At 47.0% G+C, this 22,795-nt stretch overlaps 1 protein-coding gene across 1 annotated transcript in view; it reads right to left on the bottom strand.

Moving 5' to 3' along the window:
- LOC139750431 (probable peptidoglycan muropeptide transporter SLC46) overlaps positions 1-22,795 on the bottom strand; it is a 33,826-nt gene that overhangs the window by 6,980 nt on the left and 4,051 nt on the right. The window contains exons 2-4 of the mRNA XM_071665231.1: positions 12,147-12,242; positions 11,642-11,785; positions 11,001-11,084 (exon numbers count right to left, since the gene is read on the bottom strand). Of these exons, the coding sequence (XP_071521332.1) occupies positions 11,001-11,084; positions 11,642-11,785; positions 12,147-12,242 (324 nt within the window). The remainder of the gene's footprint in view (positions 1-11,000; positions 11,085-11,641; positions 11,786-12,146; positions 12,243-22,795) is intronic.

Raw genomic sequence — 22,795 nt, forward strand, 5'->3', positions numbered from 1 at the left:
TGTGTGTCTGTCCTTGTGGGCATCCGGGTTCCGGTCCCAACACCGACGGAGCCCAAAGGTCTGTTTTAAAGAAGTCGAAATCCTGGTCTGAAGACGTGGGAGATTGATCACCTTATGAGGAAGGAAAAAATAGATTCAGGTATTAATCAATTCCATATTACCCCAACGGGGAACTTCCCCCAGGTGGATTGTCGATCAGAACGATCAATACGTGAACTGGGACTGTTCTATGCCTTGTACCGCACGTTCATCCTCAACACCCGTCCCTCTCACATCACTAGAACGATAAGACATGAAGGAACAGCATGGTGTTCTTTTACCATTTCGAATATTATATAAAACAGGGGTAAATTTCTATTTCTTTACATCGTAAACCTTATCAAAAAATTTACCAATTTCCTGGATAAAAATTTACCAATTTCTGGACGACATTTGGTGGATGTTACAGTCGATCATCAGAGTGTATATGAGAGAGTTAATGATACATTACTGAAATGAAACACAGGCCGAATCCGGACTCGTTCATACTCGTAGCCATGACTATAATACATTTGAAAATACTCCGGAAATACAACTCCTCTTCCACATACCGTAGCCAGCAGGAACAGTATCTGTTTATCACTTCACATTTCATGGTATTGAATACAGTATTGCATATGTACACAGATCCGTAACTCTGTACCACTCACGGTGTCACAGATCCGTAACTCTGTACCACTCACGGTGTCACGGATCCGTAACTCTGTACCACTCACGGTGTCACGATCCGTAAACTCTGTGCCACTCACGGACTACGGTCCGCACGGATCCGTAACTCTGTGCCACTCACGGTGTCACGGATCCGTAACTCTGTACCACTCACGGTGTCACGGATCCGTAACTCTGTGCCACTCACGGTGTCACGGATCCGTAACTCTGTGCCACTCACGGTGTCACGGATCCGTAACTCTGTACCACTCACGGTGTCACGGATCCGTAACTCTGTACCACTCACGGTGTCACGGATCCGTAACTCTGTGCCACTCACGGTGTCACAGGATCCGTAACTCTGTACCACTCACGGTGTCACGGATCCGTAACTCTGTGCCACTCACGGTGTCACGGATCCGTAACTCTGTACCACTCACGGTGTCACGGATCCGTAACTCTGTGCCACTCACGGTGTCACGAATCCGTAACTCTGTGCCACTCACGGTGTCACAGATCCGTAACTCTGTACCACTCACGGTGTCACGGATCCGTAACTCTGTACCACTCACGGTGTCACGGATCCGTAACTCTGTGCCACTCACGGTGTCACGGATCCGTAACTCTGTACCACTCACGGTGTCACGGATCCGTAACTCTGTGCCACTCACGGTGTCACGGATCCGTAACTCTGTACCACTCACGGTGTCACGGATCCGTAACTCTGTACCACTCACGGTGTCACGATCCGTAACTCTGTGCCACTCACGGTGTCACGATCCGTAACTCTGTACCACTCACGGTGTCACGGATCCGTAACTCTGTACCACTCACGGTGTCACGGATCCGTAACTCTGTACCACTCACGGTGTCACGATCCGTAACTCTGTGCCACTCACGGTGTCACGAATCCGTAACTCTGTGCCACTCACGGTGTCACGGATCCGTAACTCTGTACCACTCACGGTGTCACGGATCCGTAACTCTGTACCACTCACGGTGTCACGGATCCGTAACTCTGTGCCACTCACGGTGTCACAGATCCGTAACTCTGTGCCACTCACGGTGTCACAGATCCGTAACTCTGTGCCACTCACGGTGTCACGATCCGTAACTCTGTGCCACTCACGGTGTCACGATCCGTAACTCTGTACCACTCACGGTGTCACGATCCGTAACTCTGTACCACTCACGGTGTCACGGATCCGTAACTCTGTACCACTCACGGTGTCACGGATCCGTAACTCTGTACCACTCACGGTGTCACGAATCCGTAACTCTGTGCCACTCACGGTGTCACGATCCGTAACTCTGTGCCACTCACGTGTCACGGATCCGTAACTCTGTACCACTCACGGTGTCACAGATCCGTAACTCTGTGCCACTCACGGTGTCACGATCCGTAACTCTGTGCCACTCACGTGTCACGGATCCGTAACTCTGTGCCACTCACGGTGTCACGGATCCGTAACTCTGTACCACTCACGGTGTCACGATCCGTAACTCTGTACCACTCACGGTGTCACGATCCGTAACTCTGTGCCACTCACGTGTCACGGATCCGTAACTCTGTACCACTCACGGTGTCACGATCCGTAACTCTGTGCCACTCACGGTGTCACGAATCCGTAACTCTGTGCCACTCACGTGTCACGGATCCGTAACTCTGTGCCACTCACGGTGTCACGATCCGTAACTCTGTGCCACTCACGTGTCACGGATCCGTAACTCTGTGCCACTCACGGTGTCACGGATCCGTAACTCTGTGCCACTCACGGTGTCACGGATCCGTAACTCTGTACCACTCACGGTGTCACGGATCCGTAACTCTGTACCACTCACGGTGTCACGATCCGTAACTCTGTGCCACTCACGGTGTCACAGATCCGTAACTCTGTGCCACTCACGGTGTCACAGATCCGTAACTCTGTACCACTCACGGTGTCACAGATCCGTAACTCTGTGCCACTCACGGTGTCACGATCCGTAACTCTGTGCCACTCACGGTGTCACAGATCCGTAACTCTGTGCCACTCACGTGTCACGGATCCGTAACTCTGTGCCACTCACGGTGTCACGATCCGTAACTCTGTACCACTCACGGTGTCACGATCCGTAACTCTGTGCCACTCACGGTGTCACGATCCGTAACTCTGTGCCACTCACGTGTCACGGATCCGTAACTCTGTACCACTCACGGTGTCACGATCCGTAACTCTGTGCCACTCACGGTGTCACGATCCGTAACTCTGTACCACTCACGGTGTCACGATCCGTAACTCTGTGCCACTCACGTGTCACGGATCCGTAACTCTGTACCACTCACGGTGTCACGATCCGTAACTCTGTACCACTCACGGTGTCACGGATCCGTAACTCTGTACCACTCACGGTGTCACGATCCGTAACTCTGTACCACTCACGGTGTCACGATCCGTAACTCTGTGCCACTCACGTGTCACGGATCCGTAACTCTGTGCCACTCACGGTGTCACGATCCGTAACTCTGTGCCACTCACGTGTCACGGATCCGTAACTCTGTGCCACTCACGTGTCACGGATCCGTAACTCTGTGCCACTCACGGTGTCACGATCCGTAACTCTGTACCACTCACGGTGTCACGATCCGTAACTCTGTGCCACTCACGTGTCACGGATCCGTAACTCTGTACCACTCACGGTGTCACGATCCGTAACTCTGTGCCACTCACGTGTCACGGATCCGTAACTCTGTACCACTCACGGTGTCACGATCCGTAACTCTGTGCCACTCACGGTGTCACGGATCCGTAACTCTGTGCCACTCACGTGTCACGGATCCGTAACTCTGTACCACTCACGGTGTCACGATCCGTAACTCTGTGCCACTCACGGTGTCACAGATCCGTAACTCTGTACCACTCACGGTGTCACGATCCGTAACTCTGTACCACTCACGGTGTCACGGATCCGTAACTCTGTACCACTCACGGTGTCACGAATCCGTAACTCTGTGCCACTCACGGTGTCACGATCCGTAACTCTGTACCACTCACGGTGTCACGATCCGTAACTCTGTACCACTCACGGTGTCACAGATCCGTAACTCTGTACCACTCACGGTGTCACGATCCGTAACTCTGTTTAAGCCCAATAACTTGTAGTCCAAACCATCAGACGTTCCTTCGTCAGCTCCAAACGTACACTGGTGGTTGCATCGCCATGATAACCTTTTACATGGAAACGTTCAGGACAGACCAATGGCTTTGTATTCGTTGAAGACCAATTAATCAATATACCAATAGGCCTTTCATATGATGGCAGAAGCCACACATGTCCATGGCATAATAAAAAGAAGAGAAAAGAAGTAATATCTAAAATGGAAAAGGAATACACGCCAACGCACAGGTTCAGAGTGAAAGAACCAAAATCATGAAGGATCGAGGCGAAAAATTAGGTCGGTGATGCCATACAAAAATTCGTCCATTCTATTTTCGCGTCCACTGATTGACTGTTGTTTTCAAAACAAGACTTAATCTTGGTGGTGATCCAGGCGACGAGGACGGGTCACGTCGTCAACAACCCGAGCTGCTGGACTGAGGGTGTGGGTTGGTGGGCTCCAGGTGGCGAGAACACAGCCGTTCCAGCTGATGATAAAAGACGCCTTTATGAAGAGCACATCTGCTACGGATGATCATGGCGGTCGACGTGATTGATTTTCAATAAAGGAATTTCTCTTTATTCCTTACGACACTGGTTCTCAAACCCTTTTTCTCCCCCGTCACTGAAGGCACCACAGACTCCTTCATCACATTTCACGACGCCTTTATTTCATATCATTTTCTTTAAACTTTATCGGTAAATTGAAATCACTGAAGGCATTTTTCACCTTATACAGTAGGGGTATAGAACCATTGTCTAAACCTATTATAAAAAACAGAAAATCTGTCAGATTTGCTCCACAATGTACGAGACGAAAACATGTCACTAGGATAATAGTTATCCACGAGTGAAAACTGCTGTAGCAGTCCTAGGAGGCGTCTCTACCACCCGGATGGGAATCAAGCCCATAACGTCAGAATTATGTGGTTCTTGATGATAAACACTTTCTCTTTCGGGAAAAAAAAGAGAAAAAAGATAGACCTACGGATGGTGACGACATGGGCACTACTGATGGTTAGGTGAAAATGCTTTTGCTACTCAAAGTAAAGAAGGATTTTCTTGTTTCAGATGATCGTGCTTACCCAGAGGGAGGCGACCGTACGATTGCTGTAGTAAGGGTAAACTCTGTCCCTCCAGAAGCTGGCAATCTTAACGTGGGAGGAAACAAGGTTGTCTGTCTCTCATAATAACGCGTCTCTCCAGAGGGGTCGGGATCCGTGTGAATCTGGCACTTCAGAAGACAAGGGAACTTGCGAGGGTTGGGAGAGCAGTTATGGTGGTCGTGAGAGGGACTATTTCCCCCTCAGAGAGAGAGAGAGAGAGAGAGAGAGAGAGAGAGAGAGAGAGAGAGAGAGAGAGAGAGAGAGAGAGAACTATCTTGTTCTACGTGATGAAGACATGCCACTCCAGCTGGTGTCATAATCCACATAATACTATCATAGATTTAGGCCAAGATCCCACTAATGAGTTCTGAAACCATTAACAACAGACTGAAGCCCATATAAAATACACATAAAGGTTGAACGTCTGGATGCAAATGAACAATCAGACGAGGTCAAGACTGTTCGTAAGGTTAGGTTCCCTTCCAATTGCCCAATAAACCCGACGCCGCTTTTTCTATGCCACTCTTCTTCCTGTTCTCCCACTCGCTTTTTCTCATGTCTTACAATCTGCTAACAGACTTGGTTACCCTTTCATTCATCCCTCTATTCATCTATACATCAATCATTCCTTATCCACACCTCTTCTGTAGGATCTTTCATTTCCATTTTTTTCATTGTGAATGAACTGTATCACAAACGTATATCTAATTGCCCTAGACTGTATATGGACTCTAGTCTCATTCATTCATTTTCTACCTATATGCTTGCTGCAGCGGTCACAAATACAAATATGATCCTCAAGAGATTCTAATCGGGAACGGATACACATGTTGGCGGGTGAAAAAGTAAAAGCAAAAGCCAAGACTATGAAATGATCTTAGAAATGAAGAGAAGACTTGATTCAATTAAAAGAAAATCCTCTATACAATCCTTCTGATGTGTGTAGGGTTCACAGGTGCGTCGCAGGTGTGAGGGGAAACAGGTGTAGCTCAGGTGTAAGATGAACAAGTGTAGCGCAGGTCAGAGATAACGAGGTGTGGCACAATTGTTGCGTAATTACCAGTACCGCCGGTTTGACCTAGCTCGGCAAAGAACATGGCAAAGATTACTCAGGTGTGGCGGGGGTGAGCAGGCGTGTAAGATAACTACGCCTGTCAGGAGTGGGTGATCGAGGGCGTGGACCAAGCCAGACGGGTGCATGAACACCATGTCCTCTACATACTTCCCTCTCTCTTGTATTCAAACTCCACAAAAACCCGAGCGTAGACATGGCTCGTGGTATGGACGAGGGGCAGTCGGAGGTGGTGGATGGTGTTAGGGGCAAGGTCGTCACTCATATGAAGGGGAGGTGGTGGAGGCGGCTGTGCGTGGTGTTGTAATGCCACCTTTTCGTTAGTCAAACTTTCACAACCTTCTTCTTTTAACTTCACCCCATCCATATTCCTTATCTTGCAGCATTGTCTGGGGGAATGTTAGTTGCTGGTGAAGTCTTGGATGAGGCGTTCTGAAGGTTCGAGGTTCGACAGACTAAGCAAGACTACATATTGTTACTTACCGTCTTAGTCTGGTTCCTTCACGTGTTACTAAGAGACCTGTGTGTTGACAAGAGTTCCCCTTCTCCTCGAAGCAGGAACAAACCCACTGACCTGATTTATAAGGACCAGACGAGATCAGAAGGCCCCCACCAGATGGCATATTTGCGGCCACTCCAAATGCAGAACCAGTTCGGCAGCCAAGGTAATGAGACAACAGAAGCAGGTGACACATTTACCATAGCAGGTAGGATGAGGGGGCTGTCCGCCCTCATTTTTGGCTTCTTCAACACTGCCGCCAGATGATTCAGAACTCTGATATGGGACCAACATTCAACATCATTGAATCTTCAGTTTTATTCACCATATGAATATACTTCTTGTCATGAATATCCACTTTAACATTTCTCTATGCTATGGCTAACTATTGTACGGTAAGAGAACTGGTCTGGAGTGGAAGGCATCACCCACATAAGGCTGCAGGTTACCACACCTTAAGTTATCTAAATGTTAAATTAATGTAAACAAAGACTCGTCAATCAACCCATGTTCGCCGTCTTGGCCAACGCCAAAATCAGGTTATACTTGGTTCACTTGGCCTCCCCGTCATGTATTTATTCATTTCTGTCTGACGTCGTGACGTCTGAGCTGGATATCATAATCTAATGCAGGTCGGCCAACGTGAACCTGTACCTGAAGTCATCCTCTTTGCTTGAACAGAGTGCGTGAATAATCGGGCACAGCAATAGAAAACGTAAAGACGTGTTAGAGATGAAACTGGCGAATGCGACGCTTCCATCTATTGACTTCTCAGTTAAGATGAATCAGGGGGACATGGTACGAATACATGGAGGTAAGAACTCATGATGAATCAGGCACATCACCAGTGGAGGACGAGAGAGGCTGTGGATGACAGCGTCGTCTATCAGTGATGATCCACTGGCCACAGGAGGACCAGGGGACCACTCACAGCCAGACTAGTCATCAACCTTGGGCTGTATAAACAGGTGACCTTCCTGTCTTCCGACCTCGCGGCTCCTCTTATCACAGGGCGCGGCATGTACGGAATTACTACACCATCAACCATCGTCCCCACCACCCCATCACCAACTTGCAAAACCTTAAGTACCTCATTCATGTTGCAACAGTTGAGGAAGGACGCCAACGCGCGCAGCAGCCACCCTGACCCAGCGGGAGGCTACACACACACACACACACACACTCAGAGGCCGCCTCGTCACCCCATTAATTAGACCTGTATGGCAGACACCGTCGGAAAGTACGCGGTGCACCTCGCTAGGATTCTGGCTCTGTATGGTAGCTTCTTTGAAGTCTAAACTGTTTGTAGATGAACTTTTAAACTTCAAACTGGTCGGAGGTAATCTGTGCCTTCTAGAGTAGCAGTGTGTTTGTGTCAGGGCAAGTACATGGTGGTCTACCATTACAGGTATGGTGTCCTCGCTTAACGAGATTGTACGAGACTAAACTTCTGGCCGTATGCTTATCAAACAGCAACAAGCCACTGGGCCCTTTCAAGGCTGTTCATGATAGTGGAAGATATTAGAAACTCTCAGATTAGTGTGGTAAGAATAAAAGGACATACAGATGTTTCAAGGAGAAAAGCCAGTAAACTACTCGTGTAACTAAAGAGACACAAATAATGTTGATTGTGAACTTGAAGCGTACTATTCAGCAAATCTGTTCTTATACGTATATTTGTTACTGCTTTAACTAGTGTCGTTAAATCATTTCAGATGTCAACATTCCTGCTGAAGAAAAATCACTTTGCTTCATTCGAGGTAAAACGTTTCCCTACGAGATTATATTCATTACTTAGAGTAAAATCAACCGTTAAGAAGTACATTAGATCAAGATCATTGCAGCTTCTGATATTTCTGAATACCTTCATTTGATCATTTCTTAACCGTCTCTTTTCTAAGGTAAATAATTTTGTTATTTCGTTGGCTCTCGTAGGATTTGTTCCTCTGTGCGGGCATCAACTTGGCAGCTCGACGCTGTGTTCTCTCCATTATGTCATTGTTTGTTTTTAAAGGTGACCAAAACTGAAGCCAGTGCTCGAGTTGTGGACATATCAACGACTGGTTAAGAAAATCCTTCTTATGAATGACATTTTTTTTCAGCTTTAATAATGCTTGTAAACAGTGTTTACTTGGCTTTAGCTCACCAGAGATTATCACTTTAGTCTTTTACCTCAATTAAGTTTTGTAGCCAACAGAATTCCTCTCGTTTTCAATACAGATATGTAAAACTTTGCGATTGTCGAAATCAAAATTCATTTTGGTTATCAGTTCGGCTATGTTGGTTTGAAGCTCCAGACGTTCAATTTCAGCAGTAAAATTCGTTGACCAACTCAGAATCGTCTGCGAATTTCGATATCTAACAATGTAGTCAGTGATTTACGAGTATAAGACAGAGAGAACCTGGCGCTATGCACACCACTTGTAACATCTAACCATTCAGGGGTCTGGCCATCAATCACTTCTATCTGTTCACGACCAATCAACTGATTTCCCAACCGCCAAAGTACAACACCATTCATACCATTGCTACTTAAGCTTCTCTTGGAACTTGGATCCGAAACTTAAGCGAATATTTTTTTTTGAAACTCTACATAGATGACATCAACTGCTTTGGTATCATCATACATGTTGATCATATCATACTGCAGAAGATATCAAGCAGATTTGTCAGACATAAGCGATTCCTTCGAAAACCATCCTGAAAACCTTTTTTTTTTTTTAGTTATTTTTTTAAATGGTTTACAGACTTGAAGCTAATTGGACGATTAGTTCCGGGCAGTGACTTGTTACTCTTTTTGAGCATCGTTGTTACATCGACAAATCTTTCCTCTGAAACCTTCTCCATAAGAAATGATTTACTGAAAAGAGTAGCCAAGGGATGACTATCTCATTTTTCGCCTCTTTCACTGTCCTCAGATAAAACTAATCAGGACCTGTTGTTTTATTCATATTTAGTCCATCTTATGCTGATCGTTTGTATTAATTTTCTATGTCAATATGTTGCACAACTTTTTCCTCTCTTAACAGTGGGGTTGAATTCGGGACAAGGAGTTGCGTCTTGACCATAGATAAAGACGCAAAAAAGAAAAAATCATGTTTAAGATCTTTGTTGTGTCTTCACTATTGAACTAAGTCAATGTTTTCTATAAACAATGGACCAAACAACAATAAAACTCCCTAAGATTTCTTTTGCTATTAGCAACATACCCTTCATACTGACGCTTACTTTAATGCATCGGCCCCTTGGTTTCTTTGTGCAAATTTACATAACTAGATTTATCATGATGGATGTTGGCCTCTTTGAGATTCTCTGTACTTCTCATTCAGGCAACAAGCACTTTATATCATCGGCCTACATTTTGGTTTCTTTTTTTTTCTAAAGTTTGCTTTGCATTAGCATATATGGTCCGTCTACTGTTTTGAAAGTTTTACTGAAGCTTTCTCAACGAACGTCTATTTCGTAGTTAGTTAACGGCACCTCCCCATCCAGCATTATTTCTAAACGTAAATATTGGCACATCAACAAAGCTGACTGGAACAACTTACAAAAATTCTTTTCTGACTTTCCTTGGGTAAATTTCTGTCTCATGTGGTGATGCTTCTGTCTCTGCAGGAATGGAAGCATTTGTTCCCTCCTCTTCCAAGATGACATCTTCTTCCAATCATTGGGTCAAGCCGTTCCTGTTCTGAGGCCATTCAGGCATATCGGGCATGGAAAAACTCTCCTTCCTCAGAATCCCATTCATCTTTTAATAACACTTCCCGTTATCATTGCAAGTACGTTACCCGTGAGGCGAAGCGTTCCTTTGATACAAAGGAAGTGTACTAACCTCTCCTCTTGTTTTCAGCAAAGGACGTCGCTAACAACTTCTGTCGCTCTACCTTTCCTTCCCTTTTCCGTTCTGACGGTATTATAGCTGTCTCCCCCGGAGACAAAGCAACTCTCCCTGGTTCCCGTTTCTCCTCTAAGTCTACCTTGGATGACTCTAACATTCCTTCACCCCCTGATGCTCCTCTTACTAATCCTATGCCTCTTCCCGTAATCTCTTTTCATACTGTCCGAAAAGCGATTTTCTCTCTGGACACAAGCAAGGCTTATGATCCTGATAGCATCCATCCCCGTGTACTGAAAGAGTATACCTCTGAACCTGCACTTTATATATGTTTGTACGTATGAATAGAGCAAGAGTTCTACAAACCCAGGCCATAACACAACGTCTCGTCCAGCCCAACAACTCGAGCCGGTAAGACCACAGCGACAACGTAACAACTGAAACGTGAGTAAAATTCACATATTAAGCGACCAGTGTTATAGCCGTGCACGCCTTGGGTAATCCACGAGAGATGTGAGAGACAAGAGATACAGGAGAAGATAATTCACCAAGTTATTCAAACTCACTAACTTAGGATGACTACGAGACATTATCGACAGAGGGACGTGTGAGATAAAGAAAGCTTGGGAGACGAACAGAACATAAAGACAGAGGGAGACTGACCTTGCTCGTCGGGGGCCACGTACTTGGAGAGCATTGCCCGGATAGCTATAGCGCAGGAGTTGACAAGGAGGGCAGCCACGGGAGCTATGTGGAGGAGGAGAGATCACAGATAAGCTTCCTGATTCGTCTGGGAGATAGTGGTTATCACTGTACATCCTACCCTCACGTAACCATCAGTGGCATTATAAATATCTGAGTCTATAATGAACATATATCATCATCAAATATTATAAATACCATAAGTAAATGAATTGTTATAAGGTATCGTGAATATAAAATGTAACTAGTAATATAAACATCTTTCATGATCTATGAAGACCATTTCGCTTACTGTAAATACTAGATTATAACAGAAAGATATTACTTTGAAAATATTCCATCAAAAAATCTATTTCATCTCAATAAATTACTTTACTCTCTTTGTCGAAGATTTCATTTCTCTTTATTGAGAAAATCAGATAAAGACATTTACTGAAGACTGTGCTGTAGATTCACATTGCTCATGACACGGGAAAGACATAACACGAACTGATCATCAGCCAGAACAGTACTGTGTGTGTAGGTCAACCCAGTCAGAGCCAACCATACCTCAAACACTACGAGGTCTGACTCAGGCATTACCCTGGGGAACTGCGCCTTACCGAGCCACATGAAGAAGAACGTCTCCACCGTCACCAGGCCGTACAGGACGTAGTCGAACACGGACGAGAAGGCGCCCACCATCGCCAGCGCATTGTCAGACACCTTCAGTCCAGCGCTGAGCACTGGCACCGCGACCAGGGACCCTGTGGGGGTAACGAAGGGAGGGTGGTGTGTGTGTGTCAGGTTAGGGCAGGAAAAGTAGCCGTCACACATGGTTAACTCTCTTAGAATATATATATATATATATATATATATATATATATATATCCATTTGTTGATTGTTATTGATGGGACTTTAAAGGAACAAATAAACTTGCTATCACTGATCCATTTTAATGAAACAGCTTCATGCTTAAGTGAGCAAGTGGTTCATAAATGCCCACAAACGCACACGTAACTCACGTCATAAATCTCAGAGTTAATGGCTCATAGAAAGACCGTTAAATGTATAGGGGTTCGATAGAGAGCCCTTGGGTCGACCAGCAAGGATGATAACACACTTACCCAGGGTAGACAACAGGTTTTTGTAGGTGTTCCAAAGGCCGTAGTCATCAGCTTGCCAGTTGAGGACCTGGCGGGTGAACAGGTACATGTACGCTCCTGTGGGGGAGAGAGAGACACACATCCTAGGTTAGTGTTGGCAGCCCAGAGTAAACAATTGTCATTGGGGATTATACGTTCTACGAGAGATTTAAGAAAGAAGGTAAGAAGTGAAGGATAAGAGACACACAGACTGACAGACAAACATTCTTCATTAAAAAGAAAACGTTCATAACTGACGCGCTTGAGGATGATCTCCAGTCTTACTAGAAAATCACCGTCGCCATTCCTGGCACCTGGCCCACTCTCCCACACGAACATTTATATCATACACACACGATTAACGCCAAGACCCCTCTGGCTGAGGTCCTGCTGCTTCAGTGTTACGCTACAATCATCAGCAGGGAAGTAATGAATATTTTAGAAGGAGGAAGTTCCTCGATGAGATTGTACTCTGAACTTTATAACATCGAGCATCAGGGTGGTGTACTTGGCCGGAACTGCGACCCACAACTCTGACGTTCGACGGTATGGGTCGCCTGGTTTAAATAATCACAAACTGTTACACAGCAGACAAAACGCGTCGTCTGAATCATCTATGAGACAATCCAGGGAACAAACAGGATAAACAATGAGCGTTAACAAGCGAACTACCGATGCAGTAAACTGAGCTGAAGCTAATGAGAAGACGTAGCGTTCTTACCCACATTTATGGAATTCGTCCTTGTCTACTGTTCGTCCTTGTAACCCGCTACCCCTCACCCCCCCCCCCCCCACCTCACCTCACCTGAACAACCTACACGATACCACGTGAGGCCTATCTCGCCTAGGAGGCACCACGTGAGGCCCAGACTCGATCAGCGGAACCTCCCAAAGGGGCAAAACACAGGCGACGTGTACAAGGATGGTTGGCCTTGCATCCACAAATAGCTACAAGTTTCGACACCGCCCACAATCCTTCTGATGATCATCTCCAGCTGTGTTAGCGCCCTCTACATCGTCTGGCCTCATCTAGGTTCCCCTACCTCACCCCTCTATACAGCAAGAAGCCCAAGGATCATATGAAGTGCGAGACTTTACACGAATCAGGCGGGGTGGGTACCTTGGAGGAGCCCTCCAGTCCACTAGCACCTACAAGCAAGAGAACGTCGTCGAGGGCCGCTCCTGCCACGCGTCGTGACGCCCCAGGTACTGAGCCGATCCCTTATCATCCTTGAGTTAAGGTAATGGTATGACGCACATAGACAGCGCCCGATGATCAGGTAGAGGAGGATGTTAATAGCCAGGTTGGGGGAAGGAGCGACCAAGAGAACCGGGGAAGGGGCGACCATGAGAACCAGGGAAGGGGCGACCACGAGAAGCAGGGAAGGGGCGACCACGAGAACCAGGGAAGGGGCGACCACGAGAACCAGGGAAGGGGCGACCACAAGACACGGGGCAGCCAGAGGACGGCCCTGCCACTACTGCACATGAGGCTCTGATGGCCACACTGTGGCACCAAGTTTGTGGTGGACTGAGGGAGGGAACGACATACTGTTGTCGTACTGAGTATCATGAGTGACGTAGGCTTGATATATTCTTTCCAGAATTTGGGAAAGGACATCTTACCCTTTCCCATTTTCTCCACGACGAACAAGTAAACTCTGCACTATATCCTGAAAGAGTCCTAGTGTTGCTCTAGGACCCATTTTCCAGAAGCCCCTGCAACTCCAAGACTGCGCTATTACCAGTAGCAGGGAATGATGGACTCCTTGGAACAAAGAAGTTCTGACAAGATGATGCAGTCTCGCTAAAGGCGACTTTTCACTCGCGGTGTAACCTCCAGCAGGTGAAGTCCGGTACCACCCCATCCTTACCATTCCCAACACACATACACCTTGAATGCTATTATATATTGACTTTATACCGGCTAACACGTGTGTTTATCCCCTGGAAGTTATTTGTATCCTTTGCTGACAACCACAGAATGACACCAATACATCGCACAACAACTTCACGTTTTCGACTAACGAAAATACGAAATGAGAGAGTATTCGTAAAAGCCCCAGAACACAAGTGGAGACGGAGGCTTAAGGAGGTAAATCTTGGGGTGGTTTCATTGGATAAAAATGTCGTTTATATGGAAATCCTGCACAATTCAGTGGAAAATGTGCCCATCGTATTTCTTCGCCTGTGTGAGGTTGGCGGAGGCAGGGAAAACCCCAGCTGAACTGGGCGAGGATCAAGGATACTCAAGACAACGTGTTACGCTGCGTTAAGTAACGCTGCGTAACACGTTGTAACGATGTGTAACTTAGTGTAACACATCGCTAAGTTGTGAAACTATGTGACTTGAAATCACATCGTGTAACAAACTTGTACTATGCATAACACCAAGTAACAAGATGACATATAAAGTAGTCTAATTACATTTCATAAACTGTATAAATCTCATAACTCAGTATAGGGTTGTAACACTGTGAAACGCTGTGACCCAGCAAGTATAGCACTTACACAGCGTTACTCTGCATAAGTGTTGCGTAATTTCGTGAAAGACTGTAACTTAAAGTGTAATACAGTGACACTCCTTGTAAACACGTAATGACAAATGGGCGGAAGTCACAGTTTGTGACACGAACGGCAAGATATATACGTGTGTATATATATATATATATATATATATATATATATATATATATATATATATATATATATATATATATATATATATATCTGAGGTCGATGACTTCCTAGTCAGGAAACCAGTTCAGCAATGCGACCCTGACTAGTGTCCACCCACCACCAACCAGCCCTGACCATCACTTGATAAGGACGTTGTAAAGGAGACGGGAATGTGTGTGTGTGTGTGTGTGTGTGTGTGTGTGTGTGTGTGTGTGTGTGCTATACGGAGGACGGAGCTCTATACACTCGTGGAGGCCCCAGTGTCTCTGGTTGTGGTATCCCTGTATATCTCGAAGTATTGCTCAATGTCTAATAGAATCAAGCTGATAAAGATTGTGATCGGGTCACCCCTCACTCTTCTCTCATCCATGGTGAGAATATTTGAGCATATTGAAGCACTTGGTCTCTCGGAGGACGTGAACAGTTTGCTGAATATTCCCTCATCCATGAACATGAATCATGTTCTGAGTTTTGGCAGCCGTCAGTCTGTCCCCTTTAAAAGCATCAGCTTTTGGAAGAATATATGGTGGTTCTTGGTGAAGATCTCGGGGTACGAGGTCACTCACTTTTCCTCGTAAAGCAGGTACATTATTCTTGGCTTGATATCACTTTTTCAACTCCTTTTTGACATGAATAAAACCTCAACCTCCGCTGGTGACGGCCTGGCCCTCCACCAGGCGAGAGAAGACATAACAACATTACTGATGAGCTACGGATGACACCAGAACAGTTGATCGCCCATTTCTCTTCCTCATCATTTTAAGGGAACATGTTCACGTGTCGTGACGATGGTGTAAAGCCGCAATCTCTTCATCTTCCCTGAAGATCCCCAACATCATAGGTTCAGGGAGGTGTGTACAGCGAGGTCTGCCACACTGGGTATTCCTACTACCAATGACTCTTAACCCCATCTTCTCTCTCTCTCTCTCTCTCTCTCTCTCTCTCTCTCTCTCTCTCTCTCTCTCTCTCTCTCTCTCTCTCTCTCTCTCTCTCTCCTCTCTCTCTCTCTCTCTCTCTCTCGACCTTGGAATATTATCATTTTTTCCACTTTGTAGAAAAACGTGCATTCGAATGACCCAAGTATATCACTGTAAATTTGACTTTGGTCCATAAGGGATCTGATCCATTCTATGGACGATTGAAGAGTCTTCCTGGTCCCTGTGTCTGAGGACAGTGAGGATCCGACCCTGGATGGTAACAAGCCTTGCCCTATACATTGTAAATCCGACACCATGACTCCTCTCACGCAACAACATTATACACAAGCCAGCGGGTCCCACATGTTACATTATTGACGCGTTGCCACAGTGTCTTCCCTCCCTCCTGGCCACCTCAGTCGAGCTGGGCGGAAGATGAGGACGAGAGCTAGCAATCCTCGGCAGCACAGGTCCAGCTGAGAGTGAGGGTGTTGAGCGAGAAACATCCCCGTGGTCAGCGTACCCTCACGCTGACCTCACTACGAGGAGGGTAATCAACTCTCATATTTGAGGCAACTGTTTCATGAAGAAGCCGGCGGTTGTGATGATGGTTGTGGTGGTGGTGATGATGGCTGTGACGGTTGTGATGATGGTGGTGGTGGTGGTGATGATGGTTGTGGTGGTGGTGATGATGGTTGTGGTGGTTGTGATGATGGTTGTGGCGGTTGTGATGATGGTTGTGGTGGTGGTGATGATGGTTGTGGTGGTTGTGATGATGGCTGTGACGGTTGTGATGATGGTTGTGGCGGTTGTGATGATGGTTGTGGTGGCTGTGATGATGGTTGTGGTGGTGGTGATGATGGTTGTGGCGGTTGTGATGATGGTTGTGGCGGTTGTGATGATGGTTGTGGTGGTGGTGATGATGGTTGTGGTGGTTGTGATGATGGCTGTGACGGTTGTGATGATGGTTGTGGTGGTTGTGATGATGGTTGTGGTGGTTGTGATGATGGTTGTGGCGGTTGTGATGATGGTTGTGGTGGTTGTGATGATGGTTGTGGCGGTTGTGATGATGGTTGTGGTGGTTGTGATGATGGTTGTGGCGGTTGTGATGATGGTTGTGGTGGTGGTGATGATGGTTGTGGCGGTTGTGATGATGGTTGTGGTGGTTGTGATGATGGTTGTGGTGGTTGTGATGATGGTTGTGGTGGTTGTGATGATGGTTGTGGTGGTTGTGATGATGGTTGTGGTGGTTGTGATGATGGTTGTGGTGGTTGTGATGATGGTTGTGGTGGTTGTGATGATGGTTGTGGTGGTTGTGATGATGGTTGTGGCGGTTGTGATGATGGTTGTGGTGGTTGTGATGATGGTTGTGGTGGTTGTGATGATGGTTGTGGTGGTTGTGATGATGGTTGTGGTGGTGTGATGATGATGGTTGCGGTTGTGATGATGTTGTGGTGGTGGTGATGATGGTTGTGGTGGTGGTGATGATGGTGGTGGTGGTTGTGATGATGATTGTGACGGTTGTGATGATGGTTATGGTGGTGGTGATGATGGTTGTGGTGGTTGTGATGATGGTGGTGGTGGTTGTGATGATGGTTGTGGTGGTGGTGATGATGGTTGTGGTGGTTGTGATGATGGTGGTGGTGGTGATGATGGTTGTGGTGGTGGTGATGATGGTTGTGGTGGTTGTGATGATGGTGGTGGTGGTGGTGATGATGGTGGTGGTGGTTGTGATGATGGTTGTGACGGTTGTGATGATGGTTGTGGTGGTGGTGATGATATCTGTGACGGTTGTGATGATGGTTGTGGTGGTTGTGATGATGGTTGTGGTGGTTGTGATGATGGTTGTGGTGGTGGTGATGATGGTTGTGGTGGTTGTGATGATGGTGGTGGTGGTGGTGATGATGGTTGTGGTGGTTGTGATGATGGTTGTGGCGGTTGTGATGATGTTGTGGTGGTGGTGATGATGATGGTGGTGGTGGTTGTGATGATGGTTGTGGTGGTTGTGATGATGGTGGTGGTGGTGGTGATGATGGTTGTGGTGGTGGTGATGATGGTTGTGGTGGTTGTGATGATGGTGGTGGTGGTTGTGATGATGGTTGTGGTGGTTGTGATGATGGTTGTGGTGGTTGTGATGATGGTGGTGGTGGTGGTGATGATGGTGGTGGTGGTGGTGATGATGGTTGTGACGGTTGTGATGATGGTGGTGGTGGTGGTGATGATGGTTGTGGTGATAATGGTTGTGGTGGTGGGAATGATGGTTGTGGTGGTGATGATGATGGTTGTGGCGGTTGTGATGATGGTTGTGGCGGTTGTGATGATGTTGTGGTGGTGGTGATGATGGTTGTGGTGATAATGGTTGTGGTGGTGGTGATGATGGTGGTGGTGGTTGTGAAGATGGTTGTGGCGGTTGTGATGATGGTTGTGGTGGTGGTGATGATGGTTGTGGTGATAATGGTTGTGGTGGTGGGAATGATGGTTGTGGTGGTGATGATGATGGTTGTGACGGTTGTGATGATGGTTGTGGTGATAATGGTTGTGGTGATAATGGTTGTGGTGGTGGGAATGATGGTTGTGGTGGTGATGATGATGGTTGTGGCGGTTGTGATAATGGTTGTGGTGGTGGTGATGTGTACTACTGTGGTGTCGAGGGTGTTGAAGGTGGTGTACCTGTCTCTTGATCTAGTGTTGACATGGGTGTTGTATACATACATACATACATACATTCATATACCACACACGGAAGTTTGAAGGGGTATATGTATCTATGTATAGGCACTACTGTGTGTGTGTGTGTGTGTGTGTGTGTGTGTGTGTATAACCATGTGAGGAACACCGTGATCAACAGTGACATTACAGTGTAAACACTACACATACTGACCGTTGATCACAGTGGCCAAAAGGCAGTGGCTAGCGCGTAGCGCTCACCGCAGAGGAACATCTAAAGTTACGTAGAGAGAGTTGTGTAAGTTACGAGTTATGAAGTGTTATAAGTGATATAGAGAGATTATATGTTTGTGGACAGAACCATACAAGCCCAGGTGTGGGTGAGGCAGAGAGAGAGGAGGGATGCAACTTGACAGCCGCTGAACTGGAGGGGCGTCAGGGTGGAGGCTGGACGGTGGAAGGAGTGGAGGTGTAGTAGACTGGCAGCCTCACCATCACCAACACCTCCGGCCACCACCGGCCTCCTCCAGCAACCAGCCCGTCGGAGACCCACCCTGGATGCCGGGGTTCATGAACCGTGCCCCGGGGGTCGAACCCTTGTATTTCGGTTACCGTTGCGTTATGCAACACGTCAGGAATGTTCATCACACACCCCAAACCCCTCCGTATATAACGCTCGCAGTAACCTCTTTATATGTAAATTCGACCGTAAGTTCCGCCTCTGTGTGTAAACCGCCACGGCGTTGTACTCGAGACAGAGCAGTTTAAACAGAGCCAGATCACAACACAGGAGACTCTGCAAGTTGACTATGCAGGACAGTGTCCTGCTGTGTCCGGTCATGTCACCTCCCAGCCAACGGTTTGGTCCACATTTATACCACAGAATCTCCACCGCAACACCATAAGAACATTGTGTAGGGAGGGAGAGTCTCATCAGGCAAGGCCTGTGAAGGGGAGGAGATGATGGCGAGGGCGGTCGAGCGTTTGTTGAGGCTGGAGGAGGAGAGGGACGAGGAAGGGCAGAGCCCGGGCCTCTCTGTAGCCGCCCCTTCATTACAGTAGTAGCCAGACGAGTACTCACCTCACCCGCCACCCAAGTCTCGCACCATCCGCCGAACCTGCTGGGGAGGCCACAACGTGCTTGGGCGAGACATACATGCAGAGAAATGTCCTACGTGCGATGGGAAAAGATGCATACTTTGCTGGGAATGACGCGGGTAAGCGGTTCACGCGTGAGATGGCATGAACGTAAAGGGATTAGGCATCGAGGAGGCTGGTCGCATGGGGACGTGGGTGCGTTGAGGGGGAGCAAGTGTGTCCAGCAATACGCCTGTTAATGCCCACGTAGGATACGCAGACCCTAACAGAGAACAGAACACGGGCGTAAGCGGTGGGTTAGAACCCAGAACTAGTGTGAGGTTATGATTGTTGTGGATGTGGGTAATGAAGAGGACATAGGTACCGGAGGAGATCACTTGACAAAGACATAGGAGAAGTGAGGGGGAGGACACTGATGATGGGAATAACCTGAGGTCAAGATGAACATGTGTGTATGGAAGAAGAGAGTGTTGGGAGGACATGGTGTGTGGGGGACATAAGGGACGTCGACGGTGAGTCGCATATGTGAACTTAGGAGATTGAGGGATGAATAAGGCACAAGGTCCTGAGGAAGAAGACATGGACGCAGGAACGGAGGTGCTGAACGTTAGGTACGGACGTCGGAGGACCCCTGAGTGGCCGAGATTATAAGCAGGGTTTAGCGTAAGTCGAATACCCGGTCCGTAACTCGAACATGGACCCGCAGGTTCACAGTTTTCGCGCCTCCCCAGTCCTGAACCAATAACCATGCGCCGTTTGGCTCACCAAAAGATAGCTCATGGCTGCTCGCATTATGAGGCCTGATCCGTGTCCTCATTTGCATAACAGAGACTTTTATGGGTAAATCCCTCTCATGCAAATATTACTTATCAGTAATACCAAGACGTTTGTCACCGATTTAATCTCAACAATGTCCTTGCGATCGGCCCCTGGATCGAGACCATAGCTTTAAACATTCATTGTGTACCTCTGATAAGTTGCCCCCAGTAAATTCGTGATTCGTTCGTTAGAATTTCGTGCCACCAAGATCATAAACACCTTTATGGGAAGTACATATGAGATGTTCCGATACTGTCGAATAGATTGTAATCTATGTAACCTGCACTCAGCTGTCTTGAAGCGCTTGTTCATTCGAAGTATCTCCTCATCTCGTTTGCATCATTTAATACTCACGTTTTCTAATACGTAAGAAATACGCTCTTTGGCCCAGTCTTCTTCAGCTGCTTCGTTTAATTGTCATCACATCCAACAACCTCCTCTTGCTCTGTGTCTTTTCGCTTTTCGCCCGTCACCAAGTCGGTCGCTACGTAAAACAGAATTACAATTCATAGCAACAAAGAGAGACATATGGGGGACTTCGAGGACTTTGGAATATTTCCAACTCGGCCGTATTGAGGAGAATAAAACCATGGTCTGTCCTCAACCTTGAGGAGGAAGGGGAAGGTTTCTTAAAACTAAACATGAGGTAGATACCTGCTGGAGAGAGGTGTAAACACCACCTTGGGAATGTGGACATGCAGGAGGCTCAATGTGGAAGGGGATGAAGGCTATCAACTGAACTACTGGAGGCCTTAGTGTCAGGATTTTTTCATGTATCTCCCTCGGTCTCTAGACTGTTATTTTTCCCTTGCGATGTGGCAGTGAAGACAAAGGTCACACGAGACGCCCTTATGGCATGATGGAGAGGACGGGGAGGTACTGATCCGCAATATGGTGACCCCAAGGGAAAGGTGGAGTTACTACGCAATTCAATTGTTAGAGGATAGTTTGAGTGTCTCACCAAAGAACTGCCATTACGATTTTTTTCTCTCCTCAGGAGAGGGAAATCGTCTTGTATTGCGCAGTATACTACTGTCTCGAGATGATCGCTTAAAAACATGGAATGATATAATGTCTGAATGAAACAGACGTTTGTACGTTGATCCACAACAATGAAACCAGCTTCAAGAATCGGTGTTTCAATCTGGGTAAAACGGAGTTAAGGTGATTACTGTCATGCAGCAGAGTGGAGACGCGCGCTAATCATGGTGGGAAAGCCACACACATAGACAGAAGGCCGCAGACCTTCATTCGACCCTGGGAAATCCTCTGAACTACTGATTCGAACCACTTACGAGGCCCAAAACTTTTGCTGTTATGGTTCTTGTCTGTTGCCTTACATACGTTAACGCTAGAAGGAAGTCTACTACCGCATTAAAAGCTTTTATATCAGTTTCTTGAGACTGATTTTCTTAGTATTAGCAACTGGCTAAGTTCGAAGCATACGTGGGTTCTCAAAGAAGCATCTACTGCAAGAATTCGAGTATTGTTTTTCCTCCCTCCCCGTGGAGCAACGGGGCTGGGCGTTGGTACCCGCACGAAAGAGAAGGATGATTGTACAGTTTGAACGTCCCCGTTGGCCGAGGTTGTCTGCAGGCAAGCAACCAACAACCTTAACCCTCCAGGTAACGGGGCAGGTGACAGGCGCAACCCCACGCACGCACAGACACACGTATGTAACCCCCCCCCAACCTTCGCAGGAATTAATGACTGACGTAAGTAAGGGCTCGAGCAGTCACTCTGAATGACGCAGGTTCTGGGATAATATCACAACGAGACTGTAAAAACAAGTCAATTATAAATAGCACGATATTTAGCGAGAATGGATGCGAGAGATTCAAGGCTTCGTCTCGTGTCTTGAAACTTGGCTCAGCTGGGCAGTGAGGCGTCGCTGCCTTTTTCACTTGCTCGTTGAAACTTGCAATATCCACACAGCACAGCCTGGTACTTTACCCTGAAGGTTCTATGTTATAATTAAGACTTGTGAGCAACTGATATGAGACAAGGAAACGTAAAACTCTCAAATAATACGTTCTAACAGTTACTATTATGTACAACAACCTGACGTTCATCCTGGCGAGATTTTACCAAAGTAGGTTCCATTTCTCCTATTGGACACACACACACACACACACACACATACACACACACACAGTGAGGCGGGAGTGTGAGTGAACTGGACAGCATTACACCAGCCTCAGCCTAGAACAGGTCCTGAGACTGAACGCGGAAGACAGACAGACAGACCCCGCAGCGCCATCTTCCCCTGCCATTACCACACTCCCCACCACCACCACCACCGCCTCCTCCTCCTCCTCCTCCGCTGTTCCTCATTCATTGATAAATGTTATGAGGCACAGCGGCCTTCCGTGCTACGACACAGCGGCCTTCAGTGGGTCGCGACATAGCGGTCTTTACTCTCCTGTCATTCCACTATGAAAACAAACTTTG

The sequence above is a fragment of the Panulirus ornatus genome, chromosome 9 (assembly GCF_036320965.1).
Source record: "Panulirus ornatus isolate Po-2019 chromosome 9, ASM3632096v1, whole genome shotgun sequence".
Classification (NCBI taxonomy): Eukaryota; Metazoa; Arthropoda; class Malacostraca; order Decapoda; family Palinuridae; genus Panulirus; species Panulirus ornatus.